The 26915-nt window shown below is 43.2% G+C and overlaps 1 protein-coding gene across 1 annotated transcript; it reads right to left on the reverse strand.

Moving 5' to 3' along the window:
• Nucleotides 1-829: 829 nt before the first annotated feature.
• On the reverse strand, nt 830-26524 carry scamp3 (secretory carrier membrane protein 3). The gene is made up of 9 exons (XM_063010973.1): nt 26460-26524; nt 26297-26377; nt 18985-19089; nt 18596-18719; nt 16739-16867; nt 15434-15593; nt 14011-14112; nt 12032-12149; nt 830-5848 (listed from the first exon to the last, which is right to left on the reverse strand). The coding sequence occupies exons 1-9, from the start codon at nt 26508-26510 to the stop codon at nt 5699-5701; spliced, it is 1020 nt and encodes a 339-aa protein (XP_062867043.1). The 5' UTR covers nt 26511-26524; the 3' UTR covers nt 830-5698.
• Nucleotides 26525-26915: the final 391 nt, after the last annotated feature.

The following is a 26915-nucleotide window of genomic DNA, read 5'->3' on the forward strand; positions in this document are numbered from 1 at the left end:
ACAGTCCATTTTATCAGCTCTAGTTTGTAGTTCTACAATTACTGACTGTAGTCCATCTGTTTCTCTGCATGCTTTGTTAGCCCCCTTTCATGCTGTTCTTCAATGGTCAGGACTCTCACAGGACCACTACAGAGCAGGTATTATTTGGGTGGTGGATCATTCTCAGCACTGCAGTGATACTGACATGGTGGTGGTATGAGTGGATAAGACACAGCAGCGCTGCTGGAGTTAAAAAAAAAAAAATTTTTAATATAAATTTAGCACGTCCAATTTACCGTGAAGGCAGAGCTGGATTCGAAACGACGCTCCTTCGAAATCCAGCTCTGGTTGCAGCGCATGTCTTTTACCGCTGCGCCACCTGAGCGGCGCTGATGGAGTTTTTAAACACCTCACTGTCCCTGCTGGACTGAGAATAGTCCACCAACCAAAAATATATCCAGCCAACAGCACCCTGTGGGCAGCATCCTGTGACCACTGATGATGATGACCAACTCAAACAGCAGCAATAGATGAGCGATCGTCTCTGACTCTACATCTACATGGTGGACCAACTAGATAAGAGTGTCTATTTAATAGAGTGGACACGGGATTTAAAAACTCCAGCAGCACTGCTGTGTCTGATCCACTCATACCAGCACAACACACTAACACACCACCACCATGTCAGTGTCACTGCAGTGCTAAAAATCATCCACCACCTAAATAATACCTGCTCTGTAGTGGTCCTGTGGGGGTCCTGACCATTGAAGAACAGCATGAAAGCAGGCTAAAAAGGTATGTAGAGAAACAGATGGACTACAGTCAGTAATTGTAGAACTACAAAATGCTTCTATATGGTAAGTGGAGCTGATAAAATGGACAGTGAGTGTAGTTTTAATGTTATGGCTGGTAAAGAAAATCATTCAACATTACTTTTAGGATTCAAATTAAGCACAGTATTAGGGAAATGCAGTATAGGAGTTTATTTATACAAAAGCTCATATTAAAGGCATTATGCGAACAGTGCTAAACATTTTCCAGATACAGTTTAGAAGTATAAACGATCATTTCTTCACTGAATGCATTTACATCTACAAAATAATTCAATAACCGTGGTCAATAGCACTAGTTTTGGCAATGGTTTATTTCATTTAAATCTGCATCTGTAACCTTGGCAAACGCTCTCCAGATCATTGGTTGTGATCTGGTGACTTCTTTGGTAGAAATATGGGACTGCTTGCATATTTCCAAAAACATCCTGTATGTCATTGTACTCTTCACTTGACTACGCATTTAGGTTGTAATCAACAAGGGCTACATAATGTGGGAGCAATGTGTGATAAGGTAGAAAATGTGACATGACAGCTCTGACTAAATATTTTTGGCTTTCCAGTGAGACTTTCAGATAGATGAATGTAATTTACATCCTACTTTATTTTACTGACAGAAATAACACAGTAAAACACCCTAACCATGCCTCACTAAGCACAGTTGTGGCCTAGTGGTTAAGGTACTGGACTAGTAATCCAAAGGTTGCTGGTTCAAGCCCCACCACTGGCAGGTTGCCACTGCCCTTAAGCAAGGCCCTTAACCCTCAATTGCTTAGACTATATACTATCACTGTACTGTAAGTTGCTTTGGATAAAAGCGTCTGCTAAATGCCGAAAATGTAAATGTAACTTGCTTTCTTTGTAACGAATAAAGCTATACATCTATACATAATACTAGAGATCTTCAAAAAGTTTCAGCACTTTTATATTTGGATTTAGCGACATCTGATTTCCACCTTTTTGGACGCTCAGAGAAGCTTTAAGGGGACGAAGATTTTCATGTGATGATGATGTGAAAGCAGCGGTGCATCAGCGGCTGATGGCATTAAAAAGTTGGTACGACGATGGGAAGAATGCATCGGAAGGTGACTGTAGAACTGTGATGTGATTAGTTAAAAAAAAGTGCGGAAACTTTTTTAAGAACCCTCGTACATTTTTAAACAGGCCATTAAGAGCGAACTTAGAATCTATGAGCTGCCGCTCGGGTGGCGCAGCGGTAAAGTACGCTAGCGCACCAGAGTTGGGGTTTCGAATACATCGTATCGAATCTCGGCTCTGCCTTCCGACTGGGCTGGGCGGCTGCATGAACAACGATTGGCTGTTGTTCAGGGTTAGAGGGTAAGAAAGTCGTGGTGCGACTGCGGCCCCTGCTGGCGCCTACACAGGGCTGAGGAATAATGCCGATGGGGGTGTGGCCCTCCGTACGCAGTGCCCGTCGGTGTATGAACTCGACTCGTGCGGGTGAAAAATGCAGGAGTCAGTATGTCAGTTGAGAGGCGTCCTCAGTCAGCGGTGAAGGGTAAAATCAGTATAGAGGACTTCAGGGTAATAGGACACGACTAGATTAGGGGAGAGAATTGGGGGGGAATTGGGAAAAATTAAAGAATCTATGAGCTACTTAATAGATTTCTTAGGTAGCATGACATCCTGTGCTGAAGCACGGTGGAGGCAAAGCGAGCAGCATCTAATAAGTTAAATCATAAACATTGTAGCAATAGTGTTATAAATGCTACTTACTTTATTACATAACATACATTTTATTTACATATTATACATGCCTATGTTTTATCCAATAACAGTCTGCAAGTGGTGAATATTAGTTTAAGTACATTTTCATTTTATTTTATATTTCAATTTTAAGCCGCTCAGGTGGCACAGCGGTAAAATACGCTAACACTCCAAAGCTGGGATTTCGAATACATCGTATCGAATTTCAGCTCTGCCATCCGGCTGGGCTGGGCGGCTATATGACCAACGTTTGGATGTTGTTCGTCCTGGTAGGGAGCCGGAGAGGGACCTCATAACTGGTGCAATTACGAATTACGACTTCTGCTGGCTGGTTCATGGCGTCTGCACAGAGTAGAGGAATAATGCTGATCAGGGTGTTGCTCTCCATGCACAACGCTGATCCGCATATGAACTCGCCTCCTGCAGGTGAAAAGATGCAGTCGGTACTGCACACGTGTCGGAGGGTGCGTGTGTCAGTTCGCTCTCCACTCTGGGGCGGGGGTCAGCCAATCATGCTACCCACTGAGCCACTGTGATGCAGTTCCCGATAGGGGTCGTCGGTTTGCTGATAGTGATCTGCATCGCTGATTTGGCACAGTTTTTTTTTTACGCCGGATGCCTTCCCTGACACAACCCTCCCTATTTGTCCGGGCTTGGGACTGGAACTACAATGCACTGGTTTATGCATCCTAGCGGCCAGGTACCTATAGGACAATTCAGTGTCTCCAATTAGCCTTGCTACATGTTTTTGGACTCTGGGAGCACCCGGAGAAAACCCACTCAGACACGGGGAGAACATGCAAACTCCGCACAGAAAGGACCCGGACCGCCCCGCCTGGGGATCAAACCCAAGACCTTCTTGCTGTGAGGCGACAGTGCTATCCACTTAGCCACCGTGCCACCCACGCAGAGCCTTAAACATATTAAAGAAAATCCTACAAAGCGGTAAATGTGACGTAACTTTGTGTAATTTAACATATTGGGGGAAAATGTGCCAATCAGCTTTTTAAATTTGTGCATTAAGTCGCTCAGGTGGCGCAGCGGTAAAGCATACACGCTGTTCACCAGAGCTGAGATCTCGAATACATCGTATCGAATCTTGGCTCTGCCTGCCGGCTGAGGCCGAGCGGCCACATGAACAACGATTGGCCTATTGTTCAGATAGGGGCGGGATTAAGCCGGATGGGGACTCTCTCTCAGACTAGTGCGATTACGATCTCTGCTGGCTGGTTGGGGAAGGAGTGCGGTAGAGGGTGTGGCTCTCCGTACACAGCGCTGTACTGCACTGCGCTCGTCAAGTGTAGGTGATAAGATGTTCGATTGCTGTGCACGTGTCGGAGAGGGTGTGTAGCAGCCTCGTCCTCCCCAATCAGGAGCAGGGACCAGCATTAGTGAGAGGATGATTGACGGGCAGAAAAAGGGAAAATCGGCTACAGCTTCCTGTAGCGCATGTGTTAACATATTTACACATAGAAAATCAACCAAACTTGGAATTTGACTAGAAGTCTGACTACTGTCCCAGTCACACACACTTCATCAAGACTACTGTCCACTATTAAAAGCATAATGCCACCATAACTTGTTAATCAGAGCTTCAACTTTAACTTGCTCATATCAGTAACATTTTAGGGAAACGTATTTGCCTTGCTTGCATTTTCTCCTCTTTTCTCCTGATTTATCCATTTCATGGACAAAAAAAATGGCTATAAGTAATCAGCTAGTGTATTAGACTGCTGCGCAAACCAAGCATCCTTAATAACAGAGTATCGTGGCTAAACGAACCAACAGTACAGTCAGACAGTAAATTTTTCTCCATTTTAGTGCGTCCAATTGCCAGATTGCATCATGCTTCCTCTCCCTGCTCTGATTGAGGAGAACGAAGCTAACCCACGCCCCCTCCGACACGTGGGCAGCATGCCGTATGCATCTCATCACCTACACTTTGACGAGTGCGGTGCAGCCCAGCGTTGTGTACGGAGAGACACACCCTGAGAGCACTCTTTTCTCATCCCTGTGCAGGCGCCATCCATCAGCCAGCAGAGGTCGTAATTGCACCAGTCATGGGAGAGAGACCCCATCCGGCTTAGTCCCGCCCATATCTGAACAACAGGCCGATCGTTGTTCGTGTGGCCGCTCAGCCTCAGCCGACAGGTTCGATACGATGTATTTGAGATCCCAGCTCTGGTTCCAGCGTGTGTTTTCACTGCTGTGCCACCTGAGCGAATATTTTTCTAGGGTATTCCTAGCCTACTGTTTTTAATATGTTAGGCCACACTAAAAGCGCACACTTCACTTAAAGAAAAAACCTGTTCATTAATACTGCTGGTACAGTCATATCACTAATGTAATGTAACTGCACACTGTTTTTTTTTTTTTACAGACATTATTAAGGTTAATTTTGGCACATGAAGGTACACAATGGAAGGTACCATACCTAACATAAAATATACATGCCTGCCTGTTGTAGTAGCAAATTGGCCTTGGGTGAGATTAATGCAATTTATATTTCACAGCACATTGCGTGAATCTCAATGATGGCACCCACTATGAAGCTATAATGAAGGAGACGGATTATAACAAAGAAAAAGTGTGGTTTCCCTCTGGTGCTCCTGAAGAAGGTAAACAAAGCATTAAAAGCACATTAATCACGACACATGCCCTACAGTCAGAAACGTCCTTCCTATGGCTGTCAAATAAATAACCCGTGACTTTACGTTAAATATCTCTCTGCTAACTGGAATAATAGGATACGCAAAATGTAGTATCGGCTCAGCGTATAATACAACAAAATGAGAGAAGAACTGTTCACTGCATTCATTCATTCATTAAAGAACCTGTCCAAGAGCCAATTTGTGTGTCGTCAGGGTATTTAAATCTACTTGGTTAGCATCTCCTAGTTAAATGTTCCTAGTGCCAGTGTTGAGAAGGAATTGAGCTACATCAAGATTCAGATCCAATTGAAGATTCCAGAAAACCAGTTATCCCAATACTAAACACCTGACATCCAGTACATTACCCCAGACCTACTGTATAATATCCACACAAGCAAGACGTGCCCCAGTGTAAGTGTTCGAGTGTTGCTTAGTTACAGTGTAATAAACTGATTCTAACAGATTTCGTTGTGTATCATCATAGTACTAATCCACGCGTCTTTCCTCCCTCTAGCGTGCTCCGGTGAAGGCTCCCTGGGCTGCCGTGGTGGTGGCGTTGACGGCTGCATTGCGCACCGCTTCGTTGGACATCACTCCGGTGGCGAACTCTGCCTGAGCCTTTTGGAAGCTGGCTCCAGTCTGCCTGTACAGAGAGTGGACCTGGGAGAAGGGAATAAAACAATCAAAGAAGGTATGCAAATGCTGACCTTGAACCTTGAGCAAAAGTCAGAGGAGAAAGGCAAATGAGACAGGTGTTTAGCATGCTACACCACTTTGCATGACACAATGGTCATGGTCAATGACTTTATTTGGAAGCAGCAGACTGAGATTCTGAGCTCTTGGCTCTGCTGCCAGTCGGCTGGGCGCCCTCTGGCAGGCACAATCAGCCAATGCCTACATTGCTTACTAGCAATCTTCTGCTTACTAGTTCAGTACCTTAACCGCTAGGCTACAACTGCCTAGACAAAATTGGCCTCTAGTCTGCTAGGTGGGAAAAGAGCGGACTAATAAGGGGTGGGGTTATCAACGTTGTGTAGGGACCTTGGTTGCTGTACAGAAGTGGAGGAGCAAACGGATCAGGGCGTGGCTCTCCGTACACTAAGCCAACCTCATGCGCAAATCAACTGAAGTATGGGAGAATAAGGAGGGATTGGTGGACTGCACACACTTCATAGACCCTCCTTAGACACCATCGAGGTTCCCAGCAGCGGATTGGCTACACTAAATTGGTAGAAAAAAGGGAAAAATGCCCAAAAATCTAGTCGCACATAATGTACAGTGCCTTGCAAAAGTATTCAGCCCCCTTGAACTTTTCAACCTTTTGCCACATTTCAGGCTTCAAACATAACGATATGAAATTGTAATTTTTTGTGAAGAATCAACAACAAATGGGACACAATCGTGAAGTGGAACGAAATTTATTGGATATTTTAAACTTTTTTTAGAAATAAAAAACTAAAAAGTGGGGCGTGCAATATTATTCAGCCCCCTTGCGTTAATACTTTGTAGCGCCACCTTTTGCTGCGATTACAGCTGCAAGTCGCTTGGGGTATGTCTCTATCAGTTTTGCACATCGAGAGACAGAAATTTTTGCCCATTCTTCCTTGCAAAACAGCTCGAGCTCAGTGAGGTTGGATGGAGAGCGTTTGTGAACAGCAGTTTTCAGCTCTTTCCACAGATTCTCGATGGGATTCAGGTCTGGACTTTGACTTGGCCATTCTAACACCTGGATACGTTTATTTGTGAACCATTCCATTGTAGATTTTGCTTTATGTTTTGGATCATTGTCTTGTTGGAAGATAAATCTCCGTCCCAGTCTCAGGTCTTTTGCAGACTGCAACAGGTTTTCTTCCAGAATGGTCCTGTATTTGGCTCCATCCATCTTCCCATCAATTTTAACCATCTTCCCTGTCCCTGCTGAAGAAAAGCAGGCCCAAACCATGATGCTGCCACCACCATGTTTGACAGTGGGGATGGTGTGTTCAGGGTAATGAGCTGTGTTGCTTTTACGCCAAACATAACGTTTTGCATTGTGGCCAAAAAGTTCGATTTTGGTTTCATCTGACCAGAGCACCTTCTTCCACATGTTTGGTGTGTCTCCCAGGTGACTTTTTATAGATATCTTTGAGAAATGGCTTTCTTCTTGCCACTCTTCCATAAAGGCCAGATTTGTGCAGTGTACGACTGATTGTGTCCTATGGACAGAGTCTCCCACCTCAGCTGTAGATCTCTGCAGTTCATTCAGAGTGATCATGGGCCTCTTGGCTGCATCTCTGATCAGTCTTCTCCTTGTTTGAGCTGAAAGTTTAGAGGGACGGCCGGGTCTTGGTAGATTTGCAGTGGTCTGATACTCCTTCCATTTCAATATGATCGCTTGCACAGTGCTCCTTGAGATGTTTAAAGCTTGGGAAATCTTTTTGTATCCAAATCCGGCTTTAAACTTCTCCACAACAGTATCTCGGACCTGCCTGGTGTGTTCCTTGGTCTTCATGATGCTCTCTGCGCTTTAAACAGAACTCTGAGACTGTCACAGAGCAGGTGCATTTATACGGAGACTTGATTACACACAGGTGGATTCCATTTATCACCATCAGTCATTTAGGTCAACATTGGATCATTCAGAGATCCTCACTGAACTTCTGGAGTGAGTTTGCTGCACTGAAAGTAAAGGGGCTGAATAATATTGCACGCCCCACTTTTTAGTTTTTTATTTCTAAAAAAAGTTTAAAATATCCAATAAATTTCGTTCTACTTCACAATTGTGTCCCACTTGTTGTTGATTCTTCACAAAAAATTACAATTTCATATCGTTATGTTTGAAGCCTGAAATGTGGCAAAAGGTTGAAAAGTTCAAGGGGGCTGAATACTTTTGCAAGGCACTGTACCTACTGCTTACTCTCGCCTGACTGAGAACCACTTCTTTTCACCTGCATGAGTAGACTTTACACAGGGATCGTGTTGCATATGGAGAGTCACTCACTGCTCTCCGTTATTCCCCGTCTCTGTGCAAAAGCCAGCCAGCAGAGGCCGCAATTACAGCAGCACTGAGAAATCCCTTTGACCCGCCCTCTGTCAGGCACAGCCAATCGTGTCTGTGTAGGCATTGTGTAAGAGCTTAAGGTCTGATCTTCTGATGTTTTAGCCCGATGTGGTTCTGACGGAAACATGTTTACCCTCTTGAGGTTAAAGACTGCAAGTCGAGACTGCAGTGCCAACAATGCTGCTCCTACTAGATGTGATGGGGACTAGGGGTGGGTTTATAAAAATCAATTTTTCGATTCGAATCGATCTTTATTTGAATGATCCGATATCGATTCATATAAAGACGAGATCGATCTTTTAAATACGCCCCTTTTTACGATGTACACGGAAATCTGTTACTATGGTTACCCCTTTTAATTTCGCGCGACCAGCCACTGTTTTTTTGCGCAACGAGATCTGACCTGCACATCAGTTCAGCACGGCAGAAGCTCAAGTAATGTCTAGTTCACACTACACGATTTTTGCCCTGATTTTCACTCGGCGACGGGTCGGCGCTAGATTCGGGAGGAACTCGGTGTTCGCTCGGCGATCAAAACTCGGCTCTCAATCCGAGAAACAGCGTGAGAAACAGCGAGGGGAAACACAGGGGAGAGGTTGTAAACAGGTGGTTCAGGGGCGTAATATAGTTTCTATCAGAATACATCAGCACACACACGAGTTTTACAGTATTTCTGACCTTATCGTTCTCTACAAAACAAAATATTTATTAACCTCCAACTCACTATATAACAATCCCTGCTGCTCGTGTTGCCAAATCCACTCAGATTCATTTATTTTTTCTCCTTGATTTTACGCTGCACATCAGCGCACAAACTCTGATCGCTCGCTACTTGTTGACGTGCATGTTTGGATGTGGTATCATTAAACCTTTCATCACTTCTCACGTTTGTTTTCGTGACAAAACGTAGTTTGGGAGAGCAGAGAAGCTCGCCTACGATTCCAGTTGGTGATAGATGGTGTAGTGTAAAACCCTTCGCCTATGAGTCGCGTGGTGTGAACTGTACAGCAAAGTCGTGTAGTGTAAACTTGGCATAAGCTGTTCAACAGCCAGGTGTATGTTTACATTACATTTACACTGTTGTAGCGTGTCAGATGCTATTATTTTAATAATAATAAAAAATGAATGTTACTGTTTTCTGTTTTGGATTAATTATTTATGTAAACAAAATACACAAATATTTTTAATAATGAGTGTTTTGTACAGTTATCACATTCGTTCTCTGAACATCTGTACATATTTAAACAAAACCTGTTAATGTAACTCAAATATGCCTAAATGTGTTGAATCGAAATCGAATCAAATCGGAAATCGAATCGAATCGGGACCTTGTGAATCGAATCGAACCGATCCAGGAAATAGGTGGCGATACCCAGCCCTAATGGGAACCTAACGTGTTTGCACCAAAAATGTCCAGGACTTTATCACAGACTGGACTGAATAATGAAGAACTCCAATTATTTTTTTGCTAGTATCCTCCAGGCCACCCAAGAAGGATGGGTCCCTGCTAAGTCTGGTTCCTCTCAAGGTTTCTTCCTGTAATTAAAAAAAAAAAAAGCATTTTCTCCCCTTTTTCTCCCCCTTTAGCGCGTCCAATTGCTCATTTTTTTGCATCACGCATCCTCTCTGCCTCTGCCGATCCCTGCCCTGACCGAGGAGATCGAAGCTAACCCACATCCCCTCCGACACGTGAGCAGCAAGCCGTATGCAACCTGCCACCCACACATTGACGGGTGCTGCGCCACCTAGCGTTGCGTGCGGAGAGACACACCCTAAGAGCACTCCTTCCTCATCTCCGCGTAGGCGCCTCTAATCAGCCAGCAGAGGTCGTAACCGCACCATTCTGACAGAGAGAGACCAACTTCCGACCTTAGTCCCGCCCATCTGAACAACAGGCCAATCGTTGTTCATATAGCCGCTCAGCCTCGGCCGGTAAGGCAGAGCTGGACTCGATACGACGTACTCGAGATCCAGCTCCAGTTGCAGTGTGTGTTTTTACCGCTGCACCACCTGAGCGGCTTCTTCCTGTAATTTTAAGGGAGTTTTTCCTTGCCACTGTCACCATCGGCTTGCTCAATAGGGGTTTTTGGTCTGCTGGTCCTGGATTCTGTAAAGTTGCTTTGAGACAATGTCCATTGTAAAAAGCGCTATATAAATAAATTTAACTTGACTTGAAGATTACCGATGTGCCACCAGACACCTAGAAAGACTTAAAACAGGGAAGTTCTGACCTCGGTCATCCCTTTATGACTTGGCTGTGAGCCTTTAGATCTGTTCAATTTGGCAACATAAATTTATTTTCATGTATACAGTTTTTTACTGTGGTCAAGTTTTGGGAAGGTATTTTATTTAAACAGTCTGGACCATCAAAAACATAACATTTTACCATCTTGGGCTTGCACAGGAGTGTAAACCAAGGCTGCATACCAAGAGTGTCTCTAGCTGTAGAGGTAACCGGATAAAATGCTTAGATGTGGTTCTATAAATTAAGCAGTACGTAGTGCTGATGGAGACATTATTCTTCCAGATGCCAGGAGGTAAAGCATTACTCTGCTACTGATCAATCCTTGACTGCAGGATATTACTTGGCAGGTAGCCCAGAAGTAGCTGGTCTCCTTTTCCCTGTAGCAAGGTGCGCTTCGAGACTGGCTATCACAGACGTGATCACAGAGATATAGACACACCAGTCTATATAGAGGTTATTTAATGCATTTTGTCCCTTTTTTCTACCAAGTTAGCATAGCCAATCCGCTACTGGGGACACCAACGGCATCTAAGGAGGGTGTATATTCACCTCACACACACACACACTTCCTCCGACGTGTGGGCAGTCCGCCAATCCCAACTTATTCTCCTGTACTTCAGTGGATTTTGCGTGTGAGGTCGGCTTCGCGTACGAAAAGCCACGCCCCGATCCCTGTGCTTCTCCACCTTCTGTACATGCGGCCTTGGCAACCAAGGTCCTTACACGGCGTTGATAACATCACCTCTTTTAATCTTTCCCAGCCAGCCGACTAAAGGCCAATTTTATCTGCTGCAGGCATTAGCCAATTGAGCCTGCTAGAGGGCACCCAGCCGACCAGTAGCAGAGCCGAGATTCGAACCCGGAAGCTCAGAATCTCAGTGCTGGTGTGCTGGCGGATTATCCCTTCAGAAGACCCTCGTCAGAAAACATGGTTTGTCGCTACAAGTCTACAAATGCAAGTTTAGACTAAACTAGGCAAAGCAGAGGGCATATATTAACACATTTAAAAACTGTGACTTATCCAGGCTTGAGCTTATCTCAGAAAGACTGGGACAAAGTGGAAACGTGTTCTGTGGTCTGACGAGACCACCTTTCAAATTGTTTTTGGAAATAATAGACGTCATATTAAAAAAAGACTGTCCTGATAGTTACCCAGACAAAGTTCAAAGGCCAGCGTCTGTCATTGTAACTGGGACTATCAGCATGGGTAACATGCACATCTATGAAAGTAACCTTAATGCTGAGGGGTGCATAAACATTTAAGAGCTGGAACATGTTAATCCAGATGAGTTTTTTATCCCAGGGATTTTCCTTAGTTACATTCTGCATGTCTTATTACAGTATGGCTTTGCGTTACGAGAGTGCAGGTGCTAGACTGGCTTGCCTGAAGTACAAAGCTGTCTCCCTTAAAAAAAATTCACTTTTTAAAAGGATGATAGAACCCAATGGTAAAAAAATGACCTTGTCTTAACTGTTTTGAAATGTGATGCTGCCACTGAGAGTATATATAAAGTAAGCAGATACAGAAGAACCTCTATTTAACAGAAACTGAGTTTACCTTTTTAAGCAACACCACTCCCAAGGCAGCCTGGGCAGTGAGGACCAAAGAATTTAAGATCATGATCACACCAACTCCAGTGTTAGTCCTCAGTGTAGCAAGACTAACTATCCATCCACTGTGCAGACAGACAAAGACAGACAGAAAGTAGCAAAGTCAGGCAACTCCAATCACGGCATGTAACTGTGACTAAAAATTAGCAGCCAAAAACCTTTAAAACAAACATAATGACTCGTGAATGAGGAGTAATTCATGAAACATCCAGAACAACAAAATCTGACGTAATAAATTAAGTAGGTTTAAAAAGGAACAGTATATGACCAAATGTATGTGAATGGGCCTCTTAATTCAGGTATTTCAGTTACATCAAAGTATTCATTTGGCATGTATCAGACACGTTTTTCCTAATTGACTTACAATTCTGACTGCAGTGGTGGGCCTTAAACCAGCAAACTTCTAATTACTAGTAAGCTACCACTGATCTAATAGCTGTTTTTAGTTAATAATAACTTAATTATATAGAATACAATTAATGGTTCAAACTGTGGCAACAGTTTGAAGAGTGCCCTTTCCTGTTTCCACATGACTTCCCTTTCAGTATAAACTTACTAATAAAGGGAAGCTGGTTTTTCAAGATTACTGAGTACTGTGCCCCTTTCATTTTTCCATAAACCCTGACCATACTGGAGTCCATGCTGTCGAGAAGCAGCTCCACAATGTGATGTGGTGTTGGTATTACACAGCCTGCTGAGAATTTAAGCTAAACAAGCATTTTCAGTTCCTCAAGGCAGCTAGAAGAGGCCACATTTGCAGCCCCCTCAGACACGGCCAATTGTGCCTGTTTTGTTTGCCGTATCAGCACATTGAGGCTATTTATACGGCGGTACATAGGTTGCGTCCTAAGTCTATTGTCGTTTAAAACAAATTATAGGAGATGTTTTAGATTTAAATGCATCAAAAAATTGAGTATTTCCCTTGGTGATGTAGCCATGTAGGTTTTGTATATTGTTTTCATGATAGAATTTCATGTCTGTCAATATGTGTTTAATTGTTAGTCTAGCTTTACATAGCTGGCAAGTTGTTGCATCTTCCCCTATAACAAGGTGCTTGTGAGTTACCTTGGAGTGTCCAATGCGGCATCTTGTAAGGATAGTCGGATTTAGTCGACTGTCCATTCTAGTGTAGCATCGTCCTACCTTTGGCTCTATTTCATATAGTTTGTTGTGAGGTTTGCTGTCCCATTCGTTTTGAATGAGTGAGAAGATTTTTGGAAAGGCGTCTGTGGGGGGAATGGGTCTCGTGGTGATCGTATCTTCAGTTGATGGTGGACAACACTGCGCCACCCAGAGCAGCCTGCACCCTTTTAAAATTGTACTACTTTCTTTTAATTCACCGTACAGCTTTAATCATTGTCTTTCAATCTGACATGAAAGGTAGCCGAGAAATGTCTAGGCGCAACACGAAACATACAGGCATAGAAAAATGCAGAACTGCTCAGAACTTCTCACATAATCATTAATTCTGCAACAAAGAAAAGGACCTGTATGGAGGGCAAGGGACACCATGTGATTATCTATCTGGAGAATGTGGACACCTGACCATGAGCTGGTCGAACATCCAAAACTCCAAAATCATTGTAATTAATAAGGAGTCGAATGCCAATGTTGCGGCTAAAAACAGCTTCCCAAATAACCCAAGGTTTTGGGGTCTGAAGCGTGTATGAGGGAATCTGTGCCTACTCTGTAGGTCTGTCTTACAAGAGATGTGTCAATTCTCAGAGGTGCTAGGTGGCATTGAGGCCAGGGCTCTGTTCAGGCCACTGGAGTTGGTTATTTCTCAAATTTGCTTTGTGCACAGGACAAAGTCATGCTTGGAACACAAAAAAAGCCTGTTGCCATGAATTTGGAAGGTTTTTTAACACCCGTTGGCTATAGGTGCAGCAAAAACACTTTGGAACTGTTATATGTTACTGATCTTACCTGAAGCCCCACTTGGGAATACCAATGGTCATGATGACGTAGACAACCACTTGGACGAAGAAAATAAAGAAGAACATAAAGAAGTTGAAGGAACTATCACTCCTGTAAAGAAAAGAGAGACAATCGTTTTACTATATTGATTCTGGCAAATTCTACAACATCCTTTACCATGCTTTATCTTAATGTACACTTTACAACTAACTACTACTGTATTTACATTTAAGCCATTTAGCACCTTTATCCAAAGCGATTTACATTACAGTTACATTATACAGTCTGAGTACTTGAGGGTTAAAAGCCTTGCTCAAGGGCCCAACAGCAGCAACCTGGCAGTGGTGGTACTAGTCCAGTACCTTATCCACAAGGCTAAAGCTTGCAGCCTGTTGTTAAATTGTAATATAGTAGTCGGCAACATACACCGGTGAACCAAAACATTAGGACCACCAACATTTAAATGAGGCAAGTGGTGTCTGGTATGAGAACATGTAGTATGTTGACTTATGTATGTTGCAAGATGGATTGCCCAACATTGCATTTGGTTTCATTACACATGCCCGGCCATCCACATGATCAGGGAGAAAACTGGCTTTATCAAACAAGTTGACCTTCCATTGTTCTGACGTCCAGTTTTGATGCCCGAGTGCCCATTATGGGTGCTTTTGATAGCTGACAGGAGTTAACACGGGTGCTCTGACTGGCCTGCGACTACTTGGCCCCAACCACAGAATAATTTAATGCAGGGGTGGGTTGTGAGCCAAATAAATGTGAGCCAACAAGCACACAAACACTAAATGAACTTGTACACGAACTCCCCCTTGTGGAGGCTCTATGTTACATCCTGTAAACAGGGGAAACAGATTGTACAGAGCATTGACCTAATCACGGGTATTTAAATGACCTCCCATCTGAGTCACGGTACCCTGTCTATTGGTGCGTACCAGACGTTATACCCTTCATGCCTTCTGGCATCAATGAGTCTTGGCCGCCCAACAACCTGTCTGCGGTTCCTGGCTTGTCTAAGTTTCTAACATACTTCAACTCAGTCGTCTGGGCCTTACCAGAATCACTCAGGTCTTTATGCCTGATCATATCTGCTGTATTAAATAAGTGCACTATGAGTAACTACTATCAGGCCAATGTTTAATATACCTCTGACCATCACATGCAAAATTTTTACCAAATAGGTATCGCCATGCACATGTTTAGGGAAGGGGAGGGTTGATAATTTTTTCTGGATCTCCCACACAGATATGAGGAGAACATGCAAACTCCACACAGAAAGGACCCAGACCGCTCCACCTGGAAATCAAACCCAGGACCCTCATGCTGTGAGGCGACAGTGCTACCCACCGAGCCGCCATGCCACCCCTATACAAAGCAAATAAGAGTTAAATGCACTGCAAAGGATCTGGATGCGACATACCTGAAGGCTTTGTACACAGGTCTGTACCAACAGACGAAGGAACAAGGGGTGAAGAGCAGAAACCAGAGGATGGACAGACCCAGACTCTCACCCCCAGAAGTGTCTACGCAAAACATAGCCACGCAGGAGAGGAGGTTGAAGAGCAAAGTGCCGGCCGTAACTGCGATCGGAAGTAGAAGACAAAGACATGAGCCACAGCATGAAAAAAATAATATTTAAAATAATTTTTACATACATTTCAAGATGCTAAAGGATTCTGACAGCCATACAGTTTCAAGTAATTTCAGGTAAAGGTGTGATACATTTTTAAATAATCTAAGGTAGTGGTTAAACCAGATTATTGCATTTTAATGTCTTTCAGGTTTTAGCTTGATGAAACCATTGGGTGCAACAACATGGGATGACGGTTTGCAGCATCTGTAAGGAGTCAAACAGGAAGCTTGTGGTTTTTCTCAAATAAAGGCTGTGTTTGAAATCACCTACTACATCAGGGGTGTCCAAACCGTCATTGTTGGTGGCCAGATGGAGTAAAATATTGCAAACACAGACCGTAATAGAACAAATAAAAATATAGCAGATCTACTTGACTACTAACAATTACATTTCTCTTTTTATTTAAGTATTTAAGACAGCGGCGGACTGTTTTATGTGACAACGGTTTTCTAAAATACTCCTCAGCCCATGTAGATACATTTATCACAGCAGAATAATAGTTTCTCCTGCAATGCAGTCTGAGAGCTCAAAGATCCTGCCCTATATACTTAATGCAGCGGCGGACTGCGTTATGTAACAGCGGTTTTCCGAAGTACTCCTCAGCCCATGTAGATACATTTATCACAGCAGGATAACAGTTTCTCTTGCAATGCAGTCTGAGAGCTCAAAGATCCTACCCTACACAGACTGAGATTTGCATGTTGCATTGCTGGATGCAGCGGCGGACTGTTTTATGTGACAACGGTTTTCTAAAATACTCCTCAGCCCATGTAGATACATTTATCACAGCAGCATAACAGTTTCTCCTGCAATGCAGCCTGAGAGCTCAAATGTCCTGCCCTATATACTGAGACTTGCATGCTACATTGCTTAATGCAGCGGCGTACTGCGTTATGTAACAGCGGTTTTCCGAAGTACTCCTCAGCCCATGTAGATACATTTATCACATCAGGATAATAGTTTCTGATTTTTAACTATACACTTCTACAGCAAATAGGTGTAACTACTTCTGACCATCATTTTACACTATGTCATACCAATTTCTTATCAATCCGCTAAATAAGTTCAAAGCATTTTTTAAATTCAGCTTACACATCCAGTAGTAATACATGATGGTGACGATGCGCTGGAAGTTCTGGCTGATCTCCACATCAATGTCCTGATAGAAGCATGGTCCCACCGGGCAGAAAGATGGCAAAGGAGGCCAATTTTTCTGACGGGCTACAAAAAAAAAGGAAAGTTATTTTATTTACCATTAACATCAAAGTCAATTTAATGAATCTTTTGAAAAAAATATGGAGTTGCACCCATAAAGCTGAATCAGTTCATCTGGACGTAGGCCCACGGGCACAAATTTCCAAGACACACTTCAAAACATTGAAAATGTCTGGGAATAGCGTCCCAAAAAAGAGAAGGCTGTTACAGCTGCAAAGGTGTTTTGGGGGAAGGTGCTAATCCTTATCTTGATGCATACAAGACTGATGCATGCTTAATAATCCAGGTACACAATCTCACAAAGTTAAATCAGTTCATTTGGACACAAAGTTTGGGGTGGAGATACTTCTTCAGTCTGAGGTGGATGAGTGACGAAACGTATCTCCACACCAAAGTTTGTGTCCAAATGAACTGATTTAACTTTGTGAGATTGTGTACCTGGATTATTGAGCATGCATCAATCCCCTAAAACACCTTTTGCAGGTATAACAGCCTCATCTCTTCGGGGACGCTATTCCCAGACATTTACACAGTGTTTTGGAGTGAGTCTTGTGACATCAGGCAATGGTGTTGGACTAGGTCTGACTAAATATCAACATTCCAATTCACCCCAAGGGTGTTCAGTTCACTAAACCATGTCTTCATAGACAGCTCACTCACAGACAGCAACCAAAAGAGAGATGTGAACAGAGTCACTCATGATCCACATTGCCTGCTGCATCAACACACTTGTCTTATGTTTATGAACTAGTTTATACATTTATAGTTTATCAAAATTGTACATTCATCCAGTGCTTTAGTCACTGACCCACTAGATAGAAGAAGTGGGTTGAGGTCACAAGCGTAATAGGGAATCGGCTATGCCTAAATCGGGATGAAAATGCACTCAAAAAACAAACAATGGGCCGCTCAGGTGGCGCAGCGGTAAAAAGTACGCTAGCACACCAGAGTTGGGGTTTCGAATACATCGTATCGAATCTCAGCTCTGCCTTTCCGACTGGGCTGGGCGGCTGCATGAACAACGACTGGCTGTCGTTCATAGGGGTAAAAAAGTCGGATCATAGGTCCTCATAACTGGTGCGACTGCGGCCCCTGCTGGCTGACCGATGCCGCCTGCACAGGGCTGAGGAATAATGCCGATGGTCGTGTGGCCCTCCGTACACAGTGCCCGTCGGTGTATGAACTCGACTCGTGCGGGTGAAGAATGCAGTCTGTACTGACTGTACGTGCCGGAGGGGGCGTATGTCAGTTGAGAGGCGTCCTCAGTCAGCGGTGAAGGGTCGGATCAGTATAGAGGACGCAATCGGGGTGATTGGAGACGACTAGATTAGGGGAGAAAATTGGGGGAAAAATAGAAAACAAATGAAAAATAAAAGCTCATCCGTACCCCAAATAAACATGATATTAAGGGCGTATAACAAAAAGGAGAGAATTATTTAAAAACAGGGCTGCACGGGAACATTTTGGAACATGCATTTATCTGCTTACCATGATTATGTGAACTGGAAAAGCTTACATTGTCTTGAATGGTAGTGATCGATACTGGCATTAATTTAAAAAAGTAACTTCTGCACAAAACAAGGGTTCAGGATTATTGTAATATTATTGCCCTGTGATGGCCAAGCACCTGTCCTAGTTGTATTTATTTCCTGTGTCTATTCTCAGATAATAAATAAATCTTTTGTTGTACTTTGAGTAGGGGTAAGCTCTTATTGGAGGGGTTTCATTACTTACTGGATCCATTGCCGCGGCTTTGGGAGTCAAGCTCTCTCTCCCTTCTCTCCAGCTCCCTGGCTTTCCTCTCCAACTCTTCCTGCTTCCTCAGTAGGTCGGCTGTAGAGGCATTCACTGCAGGTTGCTTTAGAGAGGAAACAAAAGCCAATTGACAGCAAGTAACAGAGCGTATACTGTGTCTAATAACAGACTAGCATTCCTTTAGTTTAGTTTATCTTATCTTTGTTTATATAACCGTGTATCAGCAATAACAGCAATAACAGAACTTTATCCTGGTCAGGATCCCTTCTGTCGAACTGCAGCGCTGAGATTAAAAGCCGGATCTCAGCGGTGGTCGGCTAGCGTAATGAACTGCTGTCTTGTATTTATTAATAATTAAATAAACTGACCTGTGTGCTGTAAGACCCATAATTCCTGGGCTCTGTGGGTGTTGGCTTGCTGGGTGGAGTCTGAGCTGGAGCAGATTGGGGCGTCGGCGCATAAGGAGGTGGAGGCTAAAGAAATCACAACAAAGAACACACGATAATGACAATCATTATCACTGATTTCAACTTTATTAATTAGTGGGTAGCACTGTCGCCTCACAGCAAGAAGGTCCTGGGTTCGAGTCCCAGGTGGACAAAATTTTTATCAGGATTTTAATATCACACAGAAAGGAACCGGATTGCTCCACCTGGGAATCGAACCCAGGACCTTCTTGCTGTGACACGACAGCGCTACCCACCGAGCCACCATACCACCCAACCACAGTACAGTCAAATTCTACAACGATCAAAAATGTGCCAGTTTGGGACACCTGGGTAGTATAGCGGTTTAATCCACTAGTCCACCACTGCTGAAATCTCGAGCTGTCAAGTTGGTATCTCAGCTGTTTTATGGACTGCTCAGGCGCCCACACAGCCACGACTGGCTGTGCCAGAGGGAGGAAAAAGTCGAACAAAGCAGCTCCACAAGGGATGGTTGACTTCCAGTACACGATACCGCTTATAGTGGCAAAGTTACAATCACTGTTACTCACTGCAGAATGCTTATATTGATCTGTGTTTAGTATCTCACACAATCTGTGAATGCACTGGTGGGCCTTTTAAAGCATCTTTTTTTTTTGTTTAAGAGCAAATGAGTGTTTTCTGATCTACCATTCAAAAAAAGATACAGCAGCTGCAGAAACTTGGCATATATATACACCGATCAATCATAACAGTATGACCACCTCCTTGTTTCTACACTCACTGTCCATTTTATCAGCTCCATTTACCATATAGAAGCACTTTGTAGTTCTACAATTACTGACTGTAGTCCATCTGTTTCTCTGCATGCTTTGTTAGCCCCCTTTCATGCTGTTCTTCAATGGTCAGGACCCCCACAGGACCACCACAGAGCAGGTATTATTTAGGTGGTGGATGATTCTCAGCACTGCAGTGACACTGACATGGTGGTGGTGGTGTGTTAGTGTGTGTTGTAAAATTGCAAAAAAACAGTTTGTTGCAATTGGAGGCTTTAGATCTGACTCGAGCATTTTGTCACATGGTGTCCCTCAGGGTTCGGTCCTTGGCCCATTACTTTTCACATTGTATTTGCTTCCTCTTGGTGACATCATTCGGCGACATGGGCTACAATTTCATTGCTACGCTGATGATGTGCAAATATATATATGCACTAAACCTTCTGTCAGCCTACCGACGCCTGTCCTGGTGAAGTGTTTAGCTGAGGTGAGCACATGGTTGAAGGTGAACTTCCTGAGTCTCAACAGTAATAAGACAGAGGCTATATTAATTGCTTCTCCAGCCATCGTTAAGAAGATGAGTAACAGTACTGTCTCTATTCCTGATTTTAATGCTTCATCATCTACCCAGATCAAAAATCTGGGAGTCATTCTGGACTCTACCCTGTCTTTTGAACCGCACATTAAAAACATCTGCAAGACAGCCTTCTTTCACTTAAGGAATATCTCTAAGATTCGACCCTTCCTCTCCCTTCCTGCTGCTGAGGCTGTCATGCATGCTTTTGTTACATCTAGAATTGACTATTGTAATGCTGTGTTGTATGGACTCCCGGCTCGGCTGTTGAACAGGCTTCAGTATGTGCAAAACTCAGCTGCGAGGGTCTTAACTAACACCAGATCCTGGGAGCATATTACTCCTATTCTGGAACATCTTCATTGGCTCCCTGTTCAGTACCGTATCCAGTACAAGGTAATTATCTTGGTGTTTAAATCTTTGTATGGTTTTGCACCATCGTATTTAAGTAGTCTGCTCCAGACCCACTCTCCTGTACGCACTTTGCGCTCGGCCGAGCAGCATTTGCTTAGAGTTCCTAGCAGTAAACTGCGCACGGTTGGTGACAGGGCTTTTAGTGTAGCTGGGTCAAAGTTGTGGAATAGTCTGCCACTTGAGTTGCGTGCCTGTACATCATTCACTGTATTCAAGGCTCACCTAAAAACCCATTTTTTCCAGCTGGCCTATAGCTGAGTTTTATTCTCACTTTTATCTACCTTATTTTATCTACATTTTCTATTTTATCTACATTTTCTTTTATTGTCGATGTTGTATTTTATTATAATTTTATTATACATTATTTTGTTTTTATTATATGGTCTTATTGTAAAGTGACCTTGGGTGTCCTGAAAGGCGCTTGTTAAATAAAATGTTGTTGTTGTTGTTGTTGTTGTTGTTGTGCTGGTGGATCAGACAGCAATGCTGATAGAGTTTTTAAATAATAATAATAATAATAATACATTTTATTTATAGGTGCCTTTCAAAGCACTCAAGGGCACCTTACATCTTACAGAGCAGTTAAACAACAAAACAGACAATACAAGACATTTACAATTAACATTGAACAATCAAGTGAAATAAATACCTCACGGTCACTGCTGGACTGAGAATAGTCCACCAACCAAAAAAATATCCAGCCAACAGCACCTAGTGGGCAGCGTCCTGTTACCACTGCTGAAGGTCTAGAAGATGACCAACTCAAACAGCAGCAATAGATGAGCGATCGTCTCTGACTTTACATCTACAAGGTGGACCAACTACAGTGCCTTGCAAAAGTATTCAGCCCCCTTGAACTTTTCAACCTTTTGCCACATTTCAGGCTTTAAACATAAAGATATGAAATTGTAATTTTTTGTGAAGAATCAACAACAAGCGGGACACAATCGTGAAGTGGAACGAAATTTATTGGATATTTTAAACTTTTTTTAGAAATAAAAAACTGAAAAGTGGGGCGTGCAATATTATTCAGCCCCCTTGCGTTAATACTTTGTAGCGCCACCTTTTGCTGCGATTACAGCTGCAAGTCGCTTGGGGTATGTCTCTATCAGTTTTGCACATCGAGAGACAGAAATTTTTGCCCATTCTTCCTTGCAAAACAGTTCGAGCTCAGTGAGGTTGGATGGAGAGCGTTTGTGAACAGCAGTTTTCAGCTCTTTCCACAGATTCTCGATGGGATTCAGGTCTGGACTTTGACTTGGCCATTTTAACACCTGGATACGTTTATTTGTGAACCATTCCATTGTAGATTTTGCTTTATGTTTTGGATCATTGTCTTGTTGGAAGATAAATCACCGTCCCAGTCTCAGGTCTTTTGCAGACTGCAACAGGTTTTCTTCCAGAATGGTCCTGTATTTGGCTCCATCCATCTTCCCATCAATTTTAACCATCTTCCCTGTCCCTGCTGAAGAAAAGCAGGCCCAAACCATGATGCTGCCACCACCATGTTTGACAGTGGGGATGGTGTGTTCAGGGTGATGAGCTGTGTTGCTTTTATGCCAAACATAACGTTTTGCATTGTGGCCAAAAAGTTCGATTTTGGTTTCATCTGACCAGAGCACCTTCTTCCACATGTTTGGTGTGTCTCCCAGGTGACTTTTTATAGATATCTTTGAGAAATGGCTTTCTTCTTGCCACTCTTCCATAAAGGCCAGATTTGTGCAGTGTACGACTGATTGTGTCCTATGGACAGAGTCTCCCACCTCAGCTGTAGATCTCTGCAGTTCATTCAGAGTGATCATGGGCCTCTTGGCTGCATCTCTGATCAGTCTTCTCCTTGTTTGAGCTGAAAGTTTAGAGGGACGGCCGGGTCTTGGTAGATTTGCAGTGGTCTGATACTCCCTTCATTTCAATATGATCGCTTGCACAGTGCTCCTTGAGATGTTTAAAGCTTGGGAAATCTTTTTGTATCCAAATTCGGCTTTAAACTTCTCCACAACAGTATCTCGGACCTGCCTGGTGTGTTTCTTGGTCTTCATGATGCTCTCTGCGCTTTAAACAGAACTCTGAGACTATCACAGAGCAGGTGCATTTATACGGAGACTTGATTACACACAGGTGGATTCTATTTATCACCATCAGTCATTTAGGTCAACATTGGATCATTCAGAGATCCTCACTGAACTTCTGGAGTGAGTTTGCTGCACTGAAAGTAAAGGGGCTGAATAATATTGCACGCCCCACAGGTTTTTATTTCTAAAAAAAGTTTAAAATATCCAATAAATTTCGTTCCACTTCACGATTGTGTCCCACTTGTTATTGATTCTTCACAAAAAATTACAATTTCATATCTTTATGTTTAAAGCCTGAAATGTGGCAAAGGGTTGAAAAGTTCAAGGGGGCTGAATACTTTTGCAAGGCACTGTATGTAGGAGTGTCTAATAGAGTGGACAGTGAGTGGACACGGTATTTAAAAACTCCATCAGTGCTGCTGTATCTGATCCACTCATACCAGCACAACACACACTAACACACCACCACTATGGCATTGTCACTGCAGTGCTGAGAATGATCCACCACCTAAATAATACCTGCTCTGTGTTGGTCCTGTGGGGGTCCTGACCATTGAAGAACAGGGTGAAAGCAGGCCAAAAAAGTATGTAGAGAAACAGACGGACTACAGTCAGTAATTGTAGAAATACAAAGTGCTTCTGTATGGTAAGTGGAGCTGATAAAATGGACAGTGAGTGTAGAAACAAGAAGGTGGTTTGTTATGGCTGATCAGTCTATGGGGTTGAATATTTCCGATTCTAATTATACAATGTACAAAGTTGGCACTGGCCCACAAGTGTTTATAGATTTCTCCTGAGAGTGGGTCCAGGAACCAATACATGGTATAAGTGGTCCCAAGTGGCTAAGAAGTCATGACTTAAAACACAACACAGCTGATGTCACATACATGGTTGCTCCAGAAGAACCCTGAACTTAACCCCACTGAACAATTTTGAGATGAACTGGAACACCAATTGTGAGTCAGGACTTCTGCTTGATTCCATTTTGATGTTGTTTTCTTTGTATTTTGACTAAATGGACAAAAATTTCACAAAATCTTGGATGCTGTAAGACATGGTTTGCGGTTAAGGTGGTGGACTAAGTAATCAGAAGGTTGCCGGTTCAAGCACCACTGCCACCAAGATGCCACTGTTGGGTGCCTGAACACGTTCATTAACCCTCCACACAGAAAGGACCCGGATCGCTCCACCTGGGGATCTAACCCAGGACCTTCTTGCCGTGAAGCGACAGTGCTACCCATCTAGCCACCTCGCCGCACCCAAATTGAAGTGTAAACGGTTAGAGATGCCAACTGAGATTATACAACAGTTAGTTCCGACCTTACAATCTGATTGGTTGAGAAGCGTTCTAACCGTGCTGATATTCGTGATAACAGCACGGCCTTTTCACACCACAACTGTATTACTCCGCTGACGCGTTGCCAGTAACGACAAGCTTCATGCACACAAACGCACACGCAGGTGACACAGACTTTATTCCCCGATTGCGTTTTAAATCCGTTATCTGATATACAATCTAGTGCACTATGTAGGGAACATAAATCAATTGTCTAATTCACTATCTAGTGCACTATGTAGGGAACATATATCCGTGATCTGATACACTATCTAGCGCACTATGTAATACACATTAATGTGTTTGTGATGCGAACAGTTAGCTTAATAGCCCAGTTAGCAGCTCCTAAGAGTTCTGTTATCACCCATATCCTTTGGTGTGTGCAAGAGGTTTTTTTATTTTTATTTTTTTACTTGCTTTCTTCTTACCTCCCTGAAATGAGTTTTTGCAACTTGGGATGTCTGCTTTGTAGTGTTAAACTTTATATTAGTTGTGGAACTACTTTTTGGCGGAAGGTATTGTCAATATTAAAGCATATTTATTATGAAATTCAGGGCTTCTTTGATTTATTTTCTTTATTATATATATATATAATTATATATAATTATAATTATAATTATAATTATAATTATATATATATACAGGGGTTGGACAAAATAACTGAAACACCTGGTTTTAGACCACAATAATTGATTAGTATGGTGTAGGGCCTCCTTTTGCGGCCAATACAGCGTCAATTCGTCTTGGAAATGACATATACAAGTCCTGCACAGTGGTCAGAGGGATTTTAAGCCATTCTTCTTGCAGGATAGTGGCCAGGTCACTACGTGATGCTGGTGGAGGAAAACGTTTCCTGACTCGCTTCTCCAAAACACCCCAAAGTGGCTCAATAATATTTAGATCTGGTGACTGTGCAGGCCATGGGAGATGTTCAACTTCACTTTCATGTTCATCAAACCAATCTTTCACCAGTCTTGCTGTGTGTATTGGTGCATTGTCATCCTGATACACGGCACCGCCATTGGATGCACATGGTCCTCCAGAATGGTTCGGTAGTCCTTGGCAGTGACGCGCCCATCTAGCACAAGTATTGGGCCAAGGGAATGCCATGATATGGCAGCCCAAACCATCACTGATCCACCCCCATGCTTCACTCTGGGCATGCAACAGTCTGGGTGGTACGCTTCTTTGGGGCTTCTCCACACCGTAACTCTCCCGGATGTGTGGAAAACAGTAAAGGTGGACTCATCAGAGAACAATACATGTTTCACATTGTCCACAGCCCAAGATTTGCGCTCCTTGCACCATTGAAACCGACGTTTGGCATGGGCACGAGTGACCAAAGGTTTGGCTATAGCAGCCCGGCCGTGTATATCGACCCTGTGGAGCTCCCGACGGACAGTTCTGGTGGAAACAGGAGAGTTGAGGTGCACATTTAATTCTGCCGTGATTTGGGCAGCCGTGGTTTTATGTTTTTTGGATACAATCCGGGTTAGCACCCGAACATCCCTTTCAGACAGCTTCCTCTTGCGTCCACAGTTAATCCTGTTGGATGTGGTTTGTCCTTCTTGGTGGTATGCTGACATTACCCTGGATACCGTGGCTCTTGATACATCACAAAGACTTGCTGTCTTGGTCACAGATGCGCCAGCAAGACGTGCACCAACAATTTGTCCTCTTTTGAACTCTGGTATGTCACCCATAATGTTGTGTGCATTGCAATATTTTGAGCAAAACTGTGCTTTTACCCTGCTAATTGAACCTTCACACTCTGCTCTTACTGGTGCAATGTGCAATTAATGAAGATTGGCCACCAGACTGGTCCAATTTAGCCATGAAACCTCCCACACTAAAATGACAGGTGTTTCAGTTATTTTGTCCAACCCCTGTGTATATATATATATATATATATATAAAAAAAACACACTCCCTCATGTTCTATTGCTTATTTATGGTCAGATGCCTACATACTTCAACCATATACTGTACATGAATATTACATACCAGACAATGTAAGAACACAAAGATTACCATGGTTTGGATGTAAATGGTGGTTTGTATATGTTTATGTTTTGGTATTTACCCCAGGTGCCCTGTTGTCAAATGGATTATAGAGATCCAGTGTTGGATAGTCGGTGGTACTGTGCTGGGTTACTGAGGGATCCTATGAACAAAAGAAACAGTTACACAATTAAAGAGGTTTAATACATTAACAGGTATTTAAATCTGATGGAAATGATCATTACCTGGAATGGATTATCATCATTCAGCTCAGGAAAACTGGTGTACTTAGACATACTGTTAAGTAGCTGAGTTTATTCAAGGACTTTAAAGAACAGGTGTGTGGGGAAACTTCTGAAACCCCTGATCGCGAACGGTAATCCGATTGATTTTTAGATCTGGTGGATTAAGAGATCCACTAGGTGCTGATCTGGCTTAAAGAGACGAGCTTGCAGGCTAATACAAATAAAAGCTAACACCGAGCCGCCACATTCACCACTCCCCTTTCAGGAAAATATCCCTCTTTACGAAAGTATTCAGTCCTAATGGGTTTTTAAAGATGGTTTACGGTTATTTCGCTTAGTTAGAACGTTGTCTTCTTATAACATGCTAAACTAAAAGCTTCTCCTCAGGATGTTTAGCTACTGAGGCGTTGTGCGCGGAAGAGAAGCGAGTTGAAGAAGTGCGGTCATGTGACTGAG

This window comes from Trichomycterus rosablanca, chromosome 2 (genome assembly GCF_030014385.1).
Source record: "Trichomycterus rosablanca isolate fTriRos1 chromosome 2, fTriRos1.hap1, whole genome shotgun sequence".
In the NCBI taxonomy this organism is placed as follows: domain Eukaryota; kingdom Metazoa; phylum Chordata; class Actinopteri; order Siluriformes; family Trichomycteridae; genus Trichomycterus; species Trichomycterus rosablanca.